General features: G+C 60.8%; 8 protein-coding genes across 8 annotated transcripts; 7 read left to right on the top strand and 1 right to left on the bottom strand.

Moving 5' to 3' along the window:
- Window positions 1-25: 25 nt before the first annotated feature.
- On the bottom strand, window positions 26-2,326 carry PNS1. The gene is made up of 7 exons (XM_062769209.1): window positions 1,786-2,326; window positions 1,681-1,747; window positions 1,505-1,583; window positions 1,287-1,304; window positions 1,164-1,236; window positions 824-1,125; window positions 26-785 (listed from the first exon to the last, which is right to left on the bottom strand). The coding sequence occupies exons 1-7, from the start codon at window positions 2,229-2,231 to the stop codon at window positions 91-93; spliced, it is 1,680 nt and encodes a 559-aa protein (XP_062625193.1). The 5' UTR covers window positions 2,232-2,326; the 3' UTR covers window positions 26-90.
- An 849-nt stretch (window positions 2,327-3,175) lies between these two features.
- Window positions 3,176-4,125, top strand: LOC62_02G002695 (uncharacterized protein; the record flags this gene model as incomplete). Its single annotated transcript, XM_062769208.1, has 3 exons — window positions 3,176-3,359; window positions 3,407-3,800; window positions 3,837-4,125. 3 exons carry the CDS (start codon window positions 3,176-3,178, stop codon window positions 4,123-4,125), a joined length of 867 nt encoding a protein of 288 aa, XP_062625192.1.
- A 507-nt stretch (window positions 4,126-4,632) lies between these two features.
- LOC62_02G002694 (uncharacterized protein) lies at window positions 4,633-5,132 on the top strand (the record flags this gene model as incomplete). Its single annotated transcript, XM_062769207.1, has 2 exons — window positions 4,633-4,837; window positions 4,879-5,132. The coding sequence occupies 2 exons, from the start codon at window positions 4,633-4,635 to the stop codon at window positions 5,130-5,132; spliced, it is 459 nt and encodes a 152-aa protein (XP_062625191.1).
- A 586-nt stretch (window positions 5,133-5,718) lies between these two features.
- LOC62_02G002693 (uncharacterized protein) lies at window positions 5,719-6,411 on the top strand (the record flags this gene model as incomplete). The annotated part of the gene is made up of 2 exons (XM_062769206.1): window positions 5,719-6,079; window positions 6,113-6,411. The coding sequence occupies 2 exons, from the start codon at window positions 5,719-5,721 to the stop codon at window positions 6,409-6,411; spliced, it is 660 nt and encodes a 219-aa protein (XP_062625190.1).
- Window positions 6,412-7,092: 681 nt separating this feature from the next.
- LOC62_02G002692 (uncharacterized protein) lies at window positions 7,093-7,809 on the top strand (the record flags this gene model as incomplete). The annotated part of the gene is made up of 1 exon (XM_062769205.1): window positions 7,093-7,809. The coding sequence occupies one exon, from the start codon at window positions 7,093-7,095 to the stop codon at window positions 7,807-7,809; it is 717 nt and encodes a 238-aa protein (XP_062625189.1).
- A 694-nt stretch (window positions 7,810-8,503) lies between these two features.
- LOC62_02G002691 (uncharacterized protein) lies at window positions 8,504-9,043 on the top strand (the record flags this gene model as incomplete). The annotated part of the gene is made up of 1 exon (XM_062769204.1): window positions 8,504-9,043. The coding sequence occupies one exon, from the start codon at window positions 8,504-8,506 to the stop codon at window positions 9,041-9,043; it is 540 nt and encodes a 179-aa protein (XP_062625188.1).
- Window positions 9,044-10,678: 1,635 nt separating this feature from the next.
- Window positions 10,679-11,999, top strand: LOC62_02G002690 (uncharacterized protein; the record flags this gene model as incomplete). The annotated part of the gene is made up of 2 exons (XM_062769203.1): window positions 10,679-11,270; window positions 11,335-11,999. The coding sequence occupies 2 exons, from the start codon at window positions 10,679-10,681 to the stop codon at window positions 11,997-11,999; spliced, it is 1,257 nt and encodes a 418-aa protein (XP_062625187.1).
- A 1,925-nt stretch (window positions 12,000-13,924) lies between these two features.
- On the top strand, window positions 13,925-15,262 carry DDB_G0269096 (Transmembrane protein; the record flags this gene model as incomplete). Its single annotated transcript, XM_062769202.1, has 3 exons — window positions 13,925-14,577; window positions 14,628-14,748; window positions 14,831-15,262. The coding sequence occupies 3 exons, from the start codon at window positions 13,925-13,927 to the stop codon at window positions 15,260-15,262; spliced, it is 1,206 nt and encodes a 401-aa protein (XP_062625186.1).
- Between the last annotated feature and the right edge of the window lie 358 nt (window positions 15,263-15,620).

The following is a 15,620-nucleotide window of genomic DNA, read 5'->3' as shown; positions in this document are numbered from 1 at the left end:
ACCCCACTCTACTACCCCACTCTACCACCACTCAAGTCATGCATTAAGTCGTCATACTTCGTGTATCGCATCTATGGACGCTGGCGTGAATTAGTAGTTTTGGGGCACGCCCTGGACGACACGGGGGTACCGCTGGCGGATGAGCTCGAACAGCACGGGAGCGCGCTGAGCAAGGACCATGGGGTGCTCGCCGAGGCCGACAAAGATCGTCGACACGCCGGCGTCGAGGGCACGGCCGATCGTGACGGACAAGTTGATGCCGATCACAAACGAGAACAGAATGACCGGCGCAGTGTACTGTCCCTTGGCGTTGTACGACGGCTTGGTGAAGCGCAGATAAACGTACGCAAACAGGCCGCACAGGAAGCCGTTGATGTACGAGCCCCACATGATGAGGATGCTGACCAGCGAGTCGTTGACGAGCGCATCGATACCGCGGTCCTTGAGCAGCTTCCACGTGTCCTTGGCAGCGGGGATGTAGGCCTTGCCGTAAAGCGAAATCTCAATGTAGGCGTACTTGTTGAACCACTCGACGAGGCCGCGGATACACGAGACACAGCATGCGGCGCAGCAAGCAAGGATTGCGCCGACAGTGTCGCCCTGGCTCGACTCGGATTGCTGGAGCATCCGGAAGAAGGCCTCGAGGAGCTCAAGAAGGGTGACGATGAGCGAACCGAAGGCAATCGAGCCAAGCGAGACGGTGCAGGCACGGAGCATGGCTTTCCATGAAGCATTCTTGGGGAGACCTGTGCCATCGTTCATGCGGGGGCCGTAGTAGTACCATCCTGTGGGTGTCAGCAACTCGTGGGTTGCATGTCCTCACCTCCGTAGACGCCGCCGGCGAGGGTGCAGAGCACGATATTGGCAACCACCTGGCTGGTCCAGAAGAAGGAGAAGGTCGAGTACACAATCAAGCCAATGACCTTGCCCTGCGAACACGAGTTGCTGCTCACGCAGGCAGCCGAGTTGGGCGTCCACTTGACGTAGATGGCAATGATGGTGAACGAGTACCAGACACTAAGGGCGGCCTCGATGATCAGGCCGATGATGACGACAAAGTAGACCGAGGGGTGGTGCTTGCTAACATCGATGACTGTCTGAACGAGGAGCTTCGTGAACGGGATCCTGGGTATTAGCACGGGTCTGCCATGCGCCTTTCTCACCTCTTGCGCATGAAGAAGTACGACAGCACCGAGAAGACGGCGATCACAGCGAAGATGATGGCTCCTGACCAGTCTGTGCGCGTTAGCGGGGGCTGGAGACATCCGATTCAGCAGTGCACGTACACTTGGTGATGAAGTACCCTACGCAGGCTGTCAGCGTTCTGTTCGGCGTGCATCTCGGACTCGGCGGAAATCATTCGCGCTCATCATCACACTCCCTGACGTTGCGGGACACCAAGGGTTGACACGCCACCCTGAGCCGTGACTTTCGGAAGCCCGGGCCCGTGACGCGAAAACGGCGCGATTGAAAACCACTCCGAGCTGTGCTTGATTCCACTCACAGATGCAGATACCAATGTTGAGGATCATGGTGAGCGCAAGAGTGACCTCCATGATGATCTTGGTGAACGTGCGGACAAACTGGGCACGATGATGTCAGTGTCCGTGCGACCACACCGCCTCCATTGACAACGCCACCTCCACCAGCGGCACTCGCGCAGCCCGGCTTGGCACGCACCAGAAGCCAAATGAAAGCGACGGCGAGCGAAAGACCGCAGACGCAGAGAAGGAGGTAGACCGTGTGACTGGATGCGTCAGTCGTTGCTAGTATGTCGCGACTCACTAGTTGAGGGTGATGCTCGAGCCCGTGCCGCCCTCGTTGGCGTTACCGAGGCCGCCGCCCAGGCCGTTGTACTGCACGAACGTGCGGATTGCGATGGCCGAGACGACAGCCCAGCCGACGAGGTTGGCGATGAAGAGGACGAGGAAGATGGGGTCGTTGAGACGCGTCTTGGGGTTGAAGCGCGCGCCCGTCTCCTGCGTCTGCTGGGAGTGTGGAGCCGTGTCTCCCCAGTTCTTGTCGCCACCGTACTCGGCGTCGATCTGCTGCTGCTGCTGGTGCGGTGGGGGGTACGATGGGGCGGCGTACGACTGGCCGGCGCCCTGCGCGTACGGCTGCGAGCCCTTCATGTCGTACCCCTGCTTCTGGTTGGGGTCGATGGGCTGGTACGGCTGGGCCGGCGGCTGGTATTGCTGCTGCCCGCCATTGTAGTATGCGTTGGCGCTCATCGTGGTCGTTGGACGGGCGGGTGGCCCTGGTGGCGGATGAACGAGGTTGATGAGGTAGTGTAGAGAGAGACGAAGCGACGATGAAAGACTCAAACCTTCAAATGTGGTGTGATGGGCCAAGGGGTTGCCTTGGCAGCGCGCTGCGAGACGAGAAGGCAGGCCAGACGGGCTAACCTCTGCCTGCCTGCAGGATGTGACAAGACTTTGTTTGGGCAACAGCCACTGAGCGATCGGGACTTTTCAGGGAAAATCACGTGGACAGGGTCACCCCACGTGGAAAGTGACGTCATGATCAAATCATGTCAACAACCGGGTCGATGTGGGCACCAGGTGGATACTTCAACGGCCCTCTTCGTCGCCTCATCCTCTCCCTCACTCGAGCAACATGACAGCGCGGCGACGAGGACAGGTAGGGGCCAAGAGAAAGACAATAGATTGTCTTGTCAATCTTTTCCCTTTATCCTTTTACCAGCTCCTGATCCTCCGCCCCGCTGCGCCATCGCCATGAGGCGGGGCCAGGAAGCTTGCAACAACGCGAAGCCACTGCCTCGACCAACGAGGCTCGCCTCGAGGAGCTGACAGAACATTAGTACTGCTGACAATAGGGGCTCTTCGTGGCCAGTGTACACGGTGTGTGTGTGTGTGTTACTCAGGGCCATCCGCGTGCGGTGTGTGTGTGTGTCATGTCTCGCCCCGTCCGGTTCATTGTCCCCACGTTGAACCACACCACTCACCGACACGATCACGACCTCAAGTTACTCACCCATTGTCCATCGACCCTTTCAGCTTCGACCAACACTGCACGCCTCACCCTTTGTTCTGATGGGAGATCGCGGCTTAGCAGCTTCGAGTGCTGCTCAAAAGCCAGCCTGCGACCCCCTGCTTCTGTCACAACTCCCCACCTTCTCACTCACATTCACATACCCAAATCTACTATCACAGACATGACCCGTCCACAGCGCAACTCTAAGGCCCCCCAGAGGTACGACCCGGCCCCGAAGCCCAAGAGGGCCGCCCGTAAGGCCAAGAAGGCCGCCAACCGCCAGCAGCCCAACGCTGCCGCCGCCCCTACTGCTCGCGGTCGTCGCCGTGCTGCTCCCCGCAATGCGCAGAACGACAATCTTGCTGGTGAGTGGGAGAGCGTGTAGCACATACCTTCCGTCTAACAACCGCAGCTACCATCGTCGAGCAGCTCAAGGCTCACATCGACGAGAAGCTCGCCGACCAAGACACCAAGGTCAAGGGCCACATTAACAAGCTCAAGCGCCAGCTCAAAGCCCACATCGACACCGCCAAGGACGAGCTCACGGCCCACATCGACACCGCCAAGGATGAGCTGACGGCTAACACCAATGCCGCCAAGTTCGAGCTTGTCCGCGAAGTCGCCGACGTCTGGAACACCGTCTCGCCCATGAATGCCAGCGTGGACATCATCCGCGACTCGGTCAACTTCATGCGCCCCATGATGAAGCGCATCCGCAAGACGGTGATCGACTCGGAGGATCTCCTCAACGGCTGGTACGGCGAGTTCAAGGAGGTCGAGGACGACTTCGAGACCATGATCGGACAGTGAGTTGGGTCAGTGGTATGGGCGCTGATGCTCAGTCTCGTCGACCAGGCCACCGTCCAGTCGCAGGCTGTCCAAATCATCGGCACCATGGTCACACAGGACTTTGCGGCCCAGTTGGTCGCCGCTCAGGACGCTGCTGCCGCCGCCGCTGCTGCCAACGACGACGACGACGACGACGACCACGACGAGTCGGAGGAGGAAATGGAGGAGGAGACGGACATGGAGACGGACTCGGACTCGGACTCGGACTCGGACTCGGACTCGGACTCGGACTCGGGTGTTGAGGAGGATGACGACGACGACGACGACGACGACGACGAGTAGGAGACGCAGTGTTGTGGGTGGTGCGAGGGCGAGCGGGTGGAGTCCGGTATTGTTTGCTGCCACGATGAATGTAATGACCTTTGTGCATGTGTGGATCGGCGCGTAGCCTCTGCGCCTTTTGTCTCGTCAGCCTCGCGTCGCATGTGTGCACGGACGTGGTGCACAAATCGCGGTGATCGCATCGCTTCGGCACCTATTGTGTGGTGTCATCGCCACTTGCGGCATTGTTTGACTGCGCATCAACCATGCTTGATGGAGGTTGTGGCGCAGTGGCAAGTGGCCCGGTCGAGCGTGCTGCTGATTACATCAATCTCTACCCAGTATCAGTTCCTCAACCTTCAACAACAAGGCGGCTCTTGGGACGCCCCTATCATTGCCCGCATCATTGCTGCCGCGGACATCGCCCCGTGGACGAAGCGGTGAACCAAGACCAGGCTACTATAAACAGGTGCGCCTTCTTTCTTCTCACCTTCATCCAACTCATCCTCAACCAACTCACCAAGCAACATGCCGCCTAGTCGCTCCTCAACTCTCTCTGTCACTTCCCTCCCCAAGTCGCCATCGGTGTCCTCCTCGCCCACGGAGCCCGGTTCTTTAAGCCCCACTGTCACCGCCACCAGCGATACTCCTCCCAACCCTTCGCCCTCTCGCTCCCGCACCATGTCGCTGCCTGAGGTCGGTGAGGCTGGCAATGACCAAGCTGCCGGTGCTGGTGAGTGCGAGTATACCGAACACAGCTGACACCCTACATAGCCTCCAACCCACAGCTACAAGACCTCGCCACCCTCATGAAGGAGATGAGCGCCAAGATGGACGGACTGGCGACCCAGACGTCGATCACATCCCTCAACCGCAAGCTCGACCGTATCCAGCAGACGGTAGACAGTGTCCGCTCAATCGCGATCGCAAGTGCACTCCACGCCCGTAACACCAACACGAAGGTTACAGCTATTCTTGAGATCCTGTCTCGTTTGGACACGGAGCCAGTGGTTGAGGTCGTGTTGTAAGGCTCGTGCTACAACGATTGCCGTGTTGTACCTGTATCCCCGATCCATGCATTACCTTATCCTCTCCTCAGTGCCGTTCAATGTACAGCTCAGCGAGATGATGGTCTAGCCTATGGTGCCCAGCCAGCAGCAGGCGGATGGCTGAAACTAAAATATATGTCGGAGGTTGCAATTTTCGAATCCGGCCACTCTGGCCTCATTCGCTAAGTATCCGCCGCTCAGGCCTGGCTCGCCGTTCAGTCAATGGCCTTTACTACCCCAGGCCAGACAATTGCCCGAACGCATAGCTCCACTGGCGTGTGACCTGCAAATCCGAATGGCGACCATCAGCCAAAGCCGATCATTTGTGGCAATCGCGCCGACATGGGTTGTTCGTACGCCACCAACGCTCCCATACAACTCATCACACGCTGACTGGTTGTCACCTCAGCGGTGCCATTGTCCAACGCCGTCACCTCGCACATTGCAAGGTTCAGGAGGGGTAGCCTACCCAGGAGTCTATGTTTAAATGCCTGCCGTCATGTCACGCCAGCAGCCGTCGAACGCAACCTCTCACTCCCTCACACCTGCAACAGCGAACACAGCCATGCCTGCCGACCGTGACTCACGTACCCCCTCGGGCTCCCCGCGCCCCGCCCGTCGCCCAGTATCCCCCACTGTCAATGACAGTGGAGATCGGTCGACGCTCCAAGCGCTCCTCGCGCCTGAGCAGTACGGACGCAACATGCGCCGCCGCGGGACGACAGCCGCCGCTCAGCCTAACCCACCTGCCACGGCACCCCCTGCACCGGATGATGAAGCTGGTGCACCTTCCCAGTCCCCAAGCATCAAGCAAGAGCCAGTGTCACCTGGATCGAGTCAACCAGGGTCGTTCAACGAGGGCACTCCAGACTTCGAGGCAGGCGCCCACTTCGCCGCTCACTATCCGCGTGCGCGATCACCAGAACGTGAGTGCTCAACAAGGTCACCACTAACGCCAGCCACACTGCGCGATATCATGGCAGAAATCAAGTCGATGAAGAGGGACCTGCGTAAGGTCAAGCGACGTAGCGTCGGCGCCAAGAGCTTTAGGGTGATTATGTCGGCCATTGCAGGCCTAGAGAACGACATCGACTCCGAGCTCGGCCGTGTCGACGACATCTTCACCGCCGGAGAGCAGGGGCAGTCCGTGGCTACGCGCCTGAAGAAGCTCGGCAGCAATAACCGCCGTAAGAGGCAAAGTCGTAAACGCCGTCATCAGCTGGCGGTGCTTGCGGCCGCGGAGGCCGGGAGTAGGTAGTGCTGTGAGGATCGTTTCTGCACCAAAGCTGGACACGGGGCGAGTTGCCTTTGCAGCGTGTGCCTGGGAGTCGGAGCACAATGCCTTTTGTTCCGCGCCGCACATCCGATTGATGCCATGCCATGACAATGCCACTGCAGCTGCCTCGCAGCAAACGCACAAGCTGATGATTGTATTGTCTGAACGAGTCATTGCCTCTGTCACCTCGCGCATGTCTCGCATCATTCTGTTCACCCCTTGTGCCATTGTCGCACCGCGTGGTGCGAGTCGGCAATGCTCGCACCTGCACCAGGATCACTTCAACCACACCCCAGGGCACAAGAACTGCCTTGCCCCGTTGAGTTCACTCTAAAGAGGCTATTGTTCCGCCACGAATACAGGTCGTACCCACCTATTACGAGGCACGATGCCACATTGTGTGTGAGCTACTGTGGCAGAGCCACCACGGCTCTTGTAACCCCATTTGCTCACACTGGCTCCATCACGCATTCGTTGATGACTGATAGATGACGGATGAATGGTATGGGTTGCTGTGCATAAGATTAAGACCACCTGCCTAAATGCTACTCTTCCCGTCTGCTGTACTTCGTATCCAACCTCCTCTCCTCTACGCACAGCAAAGCTTCATCCAGTACTCACCGACTCACCATCGTTACTCAATCGTCCACCCCTCAACCCAACATGCCTCTTATCACTGTCGGAGACTTCGAACACGGGAAGGCTGGACCGAAGTCTAGTCTTCACGCTCTCGGCAATCCCAATGGCTACGGTCGAGGAAACTCCCGCCACACTCCTCAAGCGGCCGCCGCTGCTGCTGCCAACCCCGTCGCGGCCCCTGCTCCACCTCCTGCTCCTGCTCCCGCCCCAGTCCCGGCTCCGGCTCCGGCTCCAGCTCCTATCCAGCCTCCAGCCCCGGTTCCCGCCCCAGCTGTCAATCCGGTTCAAGCTGCCGCTGCCCCTAACCTTGCTCCAGCGCCTCCTCCAGCACCTCCTCCAGCGCCAGCCCCAGTACCTGCTCCAGTCCTTGCTCCAGCACCTGCTCCAGCGGCTGCACCAGTACCTCCTCCCGCAGTTGTTCCACCCCCAGCGCCTGCCCCAGCCCCCGCCCCCGCTGCCAATGCCGCCCCAGCTCCGACTGCGAACAACGATAATGCTCCTCAGGCACCAGCACAGCCGGCGGTGGCGAACGAGATCCTCGGACTCAGGGCGGCCATACACCTACTCGTCCGCAGGATCCAGGCCCTCGAGGAGGTGACGGGTTATGAGGACGCCAGCCTTCGAGAACGCGTCGATGGTCTGAAGACACGGCTAGACAGGCATAATGGGGTGCTTCATTCCCATGCGCAGGCCCTGAGGGCGCAAGGGAACTCTATCGACGACATCCTCCAAAGGATCTGATTCTGCATATGTGGCTCTCTGCAGTCCGACAACATGTATCCTCCCTACGTTGCACCTCAACTCGTCGACTCTGCCGCGCGTTAGGAAAGAGAACAGGCACGACAATGAGTCTCCAGTGTCAATGTAATGTGTGAAGATCGATTTCGAGATAGCCCACCAATGTTGGCCATTGTTCATCGTATGCATGCAGCGTGTGGTATCGGGTGTGTTTGTTCCTGCATTTTGCTGCGCGGGGTATTGTTCAGTCACTACAACGCACGGTTGCTGCAAACACGCCGCCAACTCGAGGTGACGGAGTGATCGCCACACACACACTGATCTTATTGTTGTCGGTCAAGCAGTTATCATGCTCACCTTGGTCAGTAGAGCTGCTGTATGTACGATAGACGTTATCAGGCATTTAAAGGTGCAGCGAGCGCGCCTGCATCCTTCACTGTCGTTTCTCACCCTCACCAATCGCAACCCTTTATCTCCACTTCTCAAGTTACAGAGAACGCCCCCACCCCTCATCTACACACCTGCCACAAACTCCCTGAGCCTCAGACACTACCCAGCCCGCCTTCAGGCCCATAACCCAAGCTCCACCCTAGTCCACAGCCCGGTTGATCCGCGCCAACGGCCCTTCACGCTGGCCCCCTTCATCCACATCTCATTCGACGCGATTCCCCACCGATAGTCTCGAGAAACCAACAACATGCCTCCCACACGCTCCAAGAAACAGACGGCCGCCCAGCCCAAGAAGCAGACGGGCACACCACCTAAGAAGAAGGCCGCCACCCAGCCCAAGAAGCAAGCCGCCGCCGCCCAGTCCAAGAAGGCCACTGCCGTTGAATCCAAGAAGACCGAGAAAGCCCGATCCAAGAAGGAGACCGACGCCGAGCAGGTATCCGGTGCCGGTCCCAAGTCGACACTCAAAGCGCTCGATTCGGACGAGTACGGCCGCAACCGCCGCAATCTCGCCCCTGCCCCTCCTCCCGACAATGCCACTCTGGCCGCGGAGATCAAGGCCCTGAAAGCCGCCAACGCCAAGCTCGCGCGCGAGTTCAAGGCGTACTGCACCGAGACCAAGAAGCAGATCGCGGCACTCAAGCTCCAGATCGAAACGAACCACACCAAACACGGCACGCGGATCAAGCAGCTTGACGAGGACGTCGCGGAGCTCCAGAAGGCCAGCGACCCGTTCGACTACGACGCCGTGACCGACGACGAGAGCAACGCCCACATCGACGACTAGTCGGCTCCGCATACGACCACATGACCCCACCGTGCTCCACCCCGTGCTCCGCCCCACCCCTCGCCATCTCTGCAATGCTTGCTCGCAGTGAGCCGGTGTCACTTGCTCGTAGACTGCATGCCCACACCCCCCGCCCCTGTCCCTCGCATCTCGTCCGCTATCTTCCGTATAATCTCTTTAGTAATCAGTGACGATGTATAGAGTCTCACTTGTGCGTGTGTGCTCCGTGGGAGGGTGGAGACAACGAGTGGCGGATGCCACAGCGGCAAACTGCAAACAAAACCGAAAAATGATCGCCGCCACACTCCCACCAGCCTGACAATGCTACCACCCCGACGATCGCTCACCCCTTGCACACTACAGTAACGTCATCATGGCCTGACAGACGTCACTGAGGCACCTAGGCATGCAGCTACCAGCGTTGCTCCCTCGCACGATGACGGCTTGCAGCGTGCAGCAGAGCACGCACAACGACGCCCCCGACCCGTCCGCGTCACACTGTCCCTACACACTCACCCATGCCACATGGAGCTGAGAGCTCAGAAAAGGCTGCCGTTGAGGCTGCACCAGAGGTACTAGGTGTCATGCTTGCTGCCAATCCAATCATGTCATCCCAGATGACACCTTTCCGCTGGCATCATCCTTGATTGTGTCAATCCTTCCAATCTCAATCTTTCTAACCTCAACTCCCCCGGCCCCAATCCCGGCACATAGCCCCCAAATCCCCTTCTCCCACCCTGGCAGTCTAGGCAGTAAACTCCCTCCTGTCATCGGGAATATGTAAACACTCTCACAGCGGTGCAGTAGTGTCCTTCGGGTGCCTGGATACTGTACCACCCATAACAGGCTCGGCAATTTCATTTCCACCCAGTGCAGACGGCAACTGAGGGAGCCCCGCCATGTGCGTCCGGTTTGCTCTCTGGCTGATCGGCAGCCAAGTCATTCTCGCCCGCCATCCGCTGCTGCAACCAACCGCTGTCCATACCGCAGCTGACGCTTTTGAGACTTGGTTTATAATGGTGCCGCTGCCTGAACACTGTCTTACCCGTTGTCCCTCCCGCCGACACCTGCGCCCCAGCTCACAATCCCGATGAACCAGACCACCCAACGTCGTCCCACGGCTGTGCCGGCGCTCCAGCGGCAACTGGGTCCCCAAGGTGTGTTTCAAGTTCAGCAGCTTAAGTAATGGCCAAGTTGGAGCACCGCTCGGTGCCTATCCCGACGAGGAGGAGATTATAGTTGTTACATATCGAGGGCGCCGCCGATGGAGCAAAGCTGGCCCCCCCTCGATGCCGAGCTATTAGCGGAGGAGGAGGCGGAGGCACGGGCAGACGAGGCAGGCGGTGCATCCAACTAACATGAGTCACGAGTAACGATTGGTATTGGTTCGCCTCGGCACGCAGAAGGGGGATGAATGACGTTTGTGTGTGTTGCGAGAGTGCTCCCCGCACGCACACCCCACATCCGCCACTTACACGCGTCGGTCGGCGGGCAGCCAGCCAGTCGAGTCGGGTGCGTGCTGTCTGCTTGTCCGTCCTGTCCTCGCCCCCCCCCCCCCTCGAAATGCACACGGTACATAATCCCACGCTGTCTGTATCTTCTACCTACTTGCCACCCACCCACCCAGTTGGTATCATGTCCTCGTCTCACACCCACAACAGCAACGGCCCTCTCGACCCCACGCAGGTCAGCTTTGCCGACTACACTGCGTGGGCCGCCGGCGGGCCGGGGCACGCCGCCACGCCTACTGCTGCCAGCAACGCTAGCGTTGGGCAGGTCTACGAGCCGCGCACCCCGCAGACGCCGGCGACGCACCCCGCCGCTGCGGCTGGCGCGCAGCCCAGCCCGCTCGTCGAGGTGCTCAGCAGCCCCGCGACGGCTCTGAGCCCTCCGAACGCTCTCGCCGGCCAGCAGACCACCCAGAACCAGAACCAGAACCACGACCAGAACAACCAGAACCAGCAGGTCACGCGTGTTGCTGTCGCCGACGTCGCCCCGGTCAACAACTGGCCGCGCTCCCAGGCTCCCCCCGTGCCGGCACACACGTCGACACACACCGCACTCGTCCAAGCTCCCATCCCGAGCTCGGCCGCAACCACGTACGCTCTGTGCCCGCACGGCATACTGTACAACTTTTGTGGGTTGTGCTACGGGGCGCCCGTGGCGGCGAGCGCGAATGCCGCCCCCGACGCGGCGCAGCTTCTCGGCCTGATCAACAACCAGAACAGTGAGTGTGGTTTACTTGCTTCTTTCCTCGCCCTTTCCCTTTCCTTTCCTCGCTGACAAAGCAGAGACGATCAGCCAGCTCTCCGACCAGATCACCATCCTCCAAGCCAACCTCCAGACCGTGTACACCGAATTCCGCGGCGTCAAGGCCACGCAGCAGGCCAAGCCTGGCCCGTCAGCGGACCAGCTGGCCGGCATGCAGCACGACCTGCATAGCACGCGCCAGCGTCTCGGCGTGACCGAGTACCGCTCGTCGGTGCTCGAGGCGAACCTCTCGGCGCTGATGCCTCTCGGTTCGGACGTCGCGGCCATCAAGAACCAGTTCCTCGCGCTCGAGAAGCGCCTGTCCACGCCCCTGCCTTACACGAGCGCGACGCAAGCGTCCGTCGCAGTGATCAACAACGAGATCCACGCGCTCAAGCAGCACGTCGCGACGCTCGACGCCCGCTCGCTCGCGGTCGACCAGTCGATCGCCGGCATCGACTGGAAGGCGAACAACGCGTACCGCCACCTCGAGCTGAACCGCACCGAGCTCCAGAACGCCATCGACAAGGTCGAGGCGCAGACGATGCTCATTGGCAACCGTTTTGGAAGCGACATTGGCCGCCTGGAGAAGAAGGCGGACGAGATGGAGAAGAAGGTGGGCGAGATGGGGAAGAAGGTGGACGAGATGGTCGAGGAGGACGAGGAGGAGGAGGAGGGTGAGCTCGAGACCGACGAGGAGGGCTAAGTGGCCGTGGCTGCGTGAGGTGGCTCCGTTGATATCAGCGTCGATCGCTTTGTAGAAGTAAACTGTGTAGAGCATTCCGAAGAAACTCGATGGAACAGATTTCCTTCAAAGATCGTGTGCAAAGTGAAGGGGGTGGCCGACGATCCGTCAGCCAAGAGGACAACAGAGTTGGGGGCGACACCTGCTTCCTCGTCCCTTTCCGTCTCGCCCTCCTCTTTCTTCCACTTCACTTGTCGCAAAGTTCTCACCTGCCCGCCACCTCACCTCAGAAATCAGAAGGAGGGTTAACAGTTGTCGTTCTTCTCATAGTCATCCGCCGGCAAGTCAATGGTTCCTCTCTTTCTCTCTTCCTTCCTTCCTCTCTCCCTCTCTTCCACGCCCGTCGTCGAGCTCGACGACTCAGCCGTGACGCAACCGACCACGCCAGCTGCGTCGACGCTCCCGCATTCTACTTCAACTCTGGTTGCCGGCCAGGTGTGTCGCGCCATGCCTACTGCTGAGGAGTGTGGCATAACGCGGCGCACCACTGATGTCGTCCTGTCGCGCGGTCGCCCTCGAGCAAGGGATAGTCCGGAGCCACCGGACGGCCGTAACTCTAGAACCACGCGGTGCCCCTCGCCCATATGGGTTGCATTGGAGTGACTCACTGAAGGTTCACGCTTGTCAAGAGGTCAGTTGGGTCAGGGGGCTGTGTGGCGCTAGCGACCAGCATGGCGAGCAATGTAGCTCGTGGAGCTTGGCCAAGAACTGTATGTTAAGAGCTGAAGTTGGCGGTGCCGAGGATGGACGCCGAGATGATGTATGGACGCGCCGGTATCCCGTGGACAAACCATCACCCCACACCTCTTAGCCCCATGCCGCGCTCCCGGCGCGGCGCGCATCTTGATAGCCCACGTTAACGCCCCGCGAGTGACCGGATCGATCCAACGTCTCGGTTCGGTGCGCATACCCACGTTCCGGCGGGACGGTGGGAATGGGTACTTGTGCAAGTGGTAGTGGTGTGCCCGCGCGGCATGTATCCAGCCCCGATCAATACCGCACCGTAGCGCACAATCCGCCGTTAGGCGTCGGGATCGGCGGCGCCGTCGTGAGGCGCGGAGGGGGACGCTAGTCCGTTGCGGAGTGAGTGGTGAGTACACGTCGTCGTCGGCCGTACAGGTAGGTGGTGCGGCCAAGTGCGTCAGTAGTGGGTTGCCGCTCTGCCGAAGACCGGCACGGCAAAGGGGAGGCGGTGGCGCTGTGGGTGGGGCGAGCGAGCAGGCGGGCCAGTAGTCACTGGTGCAGGGTCGACTCTCCGATCGCGACGCGATCGCTGGCTGGCCGCGGTGTCTCGTGATGCCGCTGTTGCCGCTGTCTCTGTCGTCGTCGGTGACTACCGGTACGGCAGTGGTGACTGAGACGCCGCGTATCGACGCTGCCTCGGGCAAACCTGCGGCATATAGACCGACGACGGTGGTGTGGGAGGAGGATGGGGAGGGAGGGAGGGGGAACGCCGACGCCATGTCCGACACGGTTTGTCCTGCCGAGCGGGGCCCGCCGTCTTGGCTTTGTGTCAACAAACCGCCAAGTCGTCTCTGCTATGTCCATCTTGTCAGTCCGGCGTCTCCGCTACCTGCTCTCCGTGACGAAGAAGCCACGATACATATCCTTGCATGCTCGTATCGACCCCCTTCACCCCCCAGAAGTAGCATCCCGCGCGCAGTCATGGCGGCGTGCGGCGTGATTATCCGACGATCGGAGATTCACCACCTCCCTCCCACCCCACTGACTTCCGATCACTACAGTGTGCGCGGAAACGTCGCCGCTGAAGCTGAAGGCACGCACGCCGGCATGATGCACGCACAGGCAGCTAGCTGGACGCAGGCATGTATTAACGAGCGATGCGAACTCTCGTCTTGTGTCTTGTCTAATCGTCACGCACCACAATGGCGGGCTGGCTCCGACGCCGCGCTGCGGCGCCCAACGAGCTGCCTATGCCCGTGACAGCAGCTAGCGTCGCCGAGCCCAAGCCCCAGCCCCCGCCCCCGTCGTCGGAGGGCACGCTGCTCACCGTCGAGCGCGACCTGCGCACATACCTCCCGCCGGGGGTACGCCGCTTCCTAGGCTATCGCGAGCAAGACCCCTCCAAGGCGGGGGACGACGAGGACGCCGAGCTGCCGGCCATGCCGCTGCCGTTCCCGCCGTTCAGCTGGCTCGCGCACATCCCGCTCAAGTACGAGATCTGGCTGCTGTCCTTCCTCGGGTCGTTTGTCGGCATCGCGCTGGTCGAAATCGTCAACGCGACTGGGTTTGCCGACCGCGGCGTGCCCCTCATCATTGCGAGTTTCGGGGCCACCGCCGTGCTCGTCTACGGCACGAGCGAGAGCCCGCTCGCGCAGCCGCGCCATGTCCTCGGTGGCCATGTCGTTTCTGCCGTGCTCGGCGTCGCGGTCACCAAGCTTTTCCGGCATGCTACCGCGTACCATCTTACGCAGACGGCCGAGAAGGGCGCGTTGGAGCACCTCGTGTGGCTCAACGGCGCGCTGTGCATGGCCCTGTCGTTGCTCGCCATGCAGATTACCGGGACGGTGCACCCACCGTAAGTCGTGGCCCCATGGCTCCCTGGCACAGCTCCGCTAACGGCCCCAGCGGCGGCGCGACGGCCCTCATCGCCGCTGTCAACGAAGACGCGGTCAACCTGTCCTGGCGGTACATCTACCTCATCCTCATCTCGGCGCTGCTCATGACGGGCTGGGCGCTGATAATCAACGTGAGTGGCGCGGCGTGGCGTAAAGTAATCGCCGAAGCGGAGTGTCTCCCCCTCCCTTCGCTCGCCCCGCTCACACGAGCAGAATGTCGGACGGCGCCGCTACCCCGCCTACTGGCTGCATGGCAAACGGATATTCGTGCACACGCCCGAGGGCGACGAAGAGCGGTACGAGGACGACGTGCAGATGGGCGCCGAGACCGGCTCCGGGTTCGGGTTTAGGGACATGGAGCGCGTGCTCTCGCGCGAGAGCCAGGCGTCGAGGTTGCGCAGCGTCGCGAGCCCGCAGCCGCTGGAAACGTGGGCCGAGGACGATGGCGACGGCGATGGTGGCGAGCACGATACTTCGAGCCGGTCACACGACAGCCCCGACCTCGAGGTCGTGCGCACGCCGAGCGCGTCCCCGGGCCGGCGCGGCAGAAGCGCCAGTACGCGCCGTGAGCGCACGCCCATGTCCCCCAGATTGGCGAGCATGCCGCCGCTCACTACGCGCGAGTTGTCGCCGGGGACAAAGTAGGGAGAAGGGAGAGGGAGGGAGGGGAAGGTGCCGACGGGTGGAGGCGCGGAGGCGCGTCGCGCCTGCTTGCCGTGTTTCATGAGCCCGCGGTGGAGGGCCGTCTTGGCTTGACTACTTGTTGTACATTACAACGTCTCACCCACATTCATTCATTGCCATATGCATAATAGATGCTGTCTTGACGAGGGAGAGGGAGGTACATGGCGCTCGCCGTGCACCGCCCCTCCTTGAGCGCCAGCACCTGTCGGCGCGTCGGCGCGTGAACGCGGCGCACGACGACACCCACGACGCGGAGAAGACGGGCAGTGGGCTTTAGTGCCCGCGATGCCCGCGTCCCACTTGTCCGTCCTTAATCTCG

The sequence above is a fragment of the Vanrija pseudolonga genome, chromosome 2 (genome assembly GCF_020906515.1).
Source record: "Vanrija pseudolonga chromosome 2, complete sequence".
Lineage (NCBI taxonomy): Eukaryota > Fungi > Basidiomycota > Tremellomycetes > Trichosporonales > Trichosporonaceae > Vanrija > Vanrija pseudolonga.
This window is presented reverse-complemented; position numbering and strand designations above follow the sequence as displayed.

Bases quoted from the DNA above. Each gene is read 5' to 3' on its own strand.
- PNS1 (XM_062769209.1), bottom strand. From the start codon at position 2,231: ATGAGCGCCAACGCATACTACAATGGCGGGCAGCAGCAATACCAGCCG. The intron at 1,748-1,785 runs GTGAGTCGCGAC...TGACGCATCCAG, and splicing joins TCGAGCATCACCCTCAACTA to TCACACGGTCTACCTCCTTC. The intron at 1,584-1,680 runs GTGCGTGCCAAG...CATCGTGCCCAG, and splicing joins TCGCTTTCATTTGGCTTCTG to TTTGTCCGCACGTTCACCAA.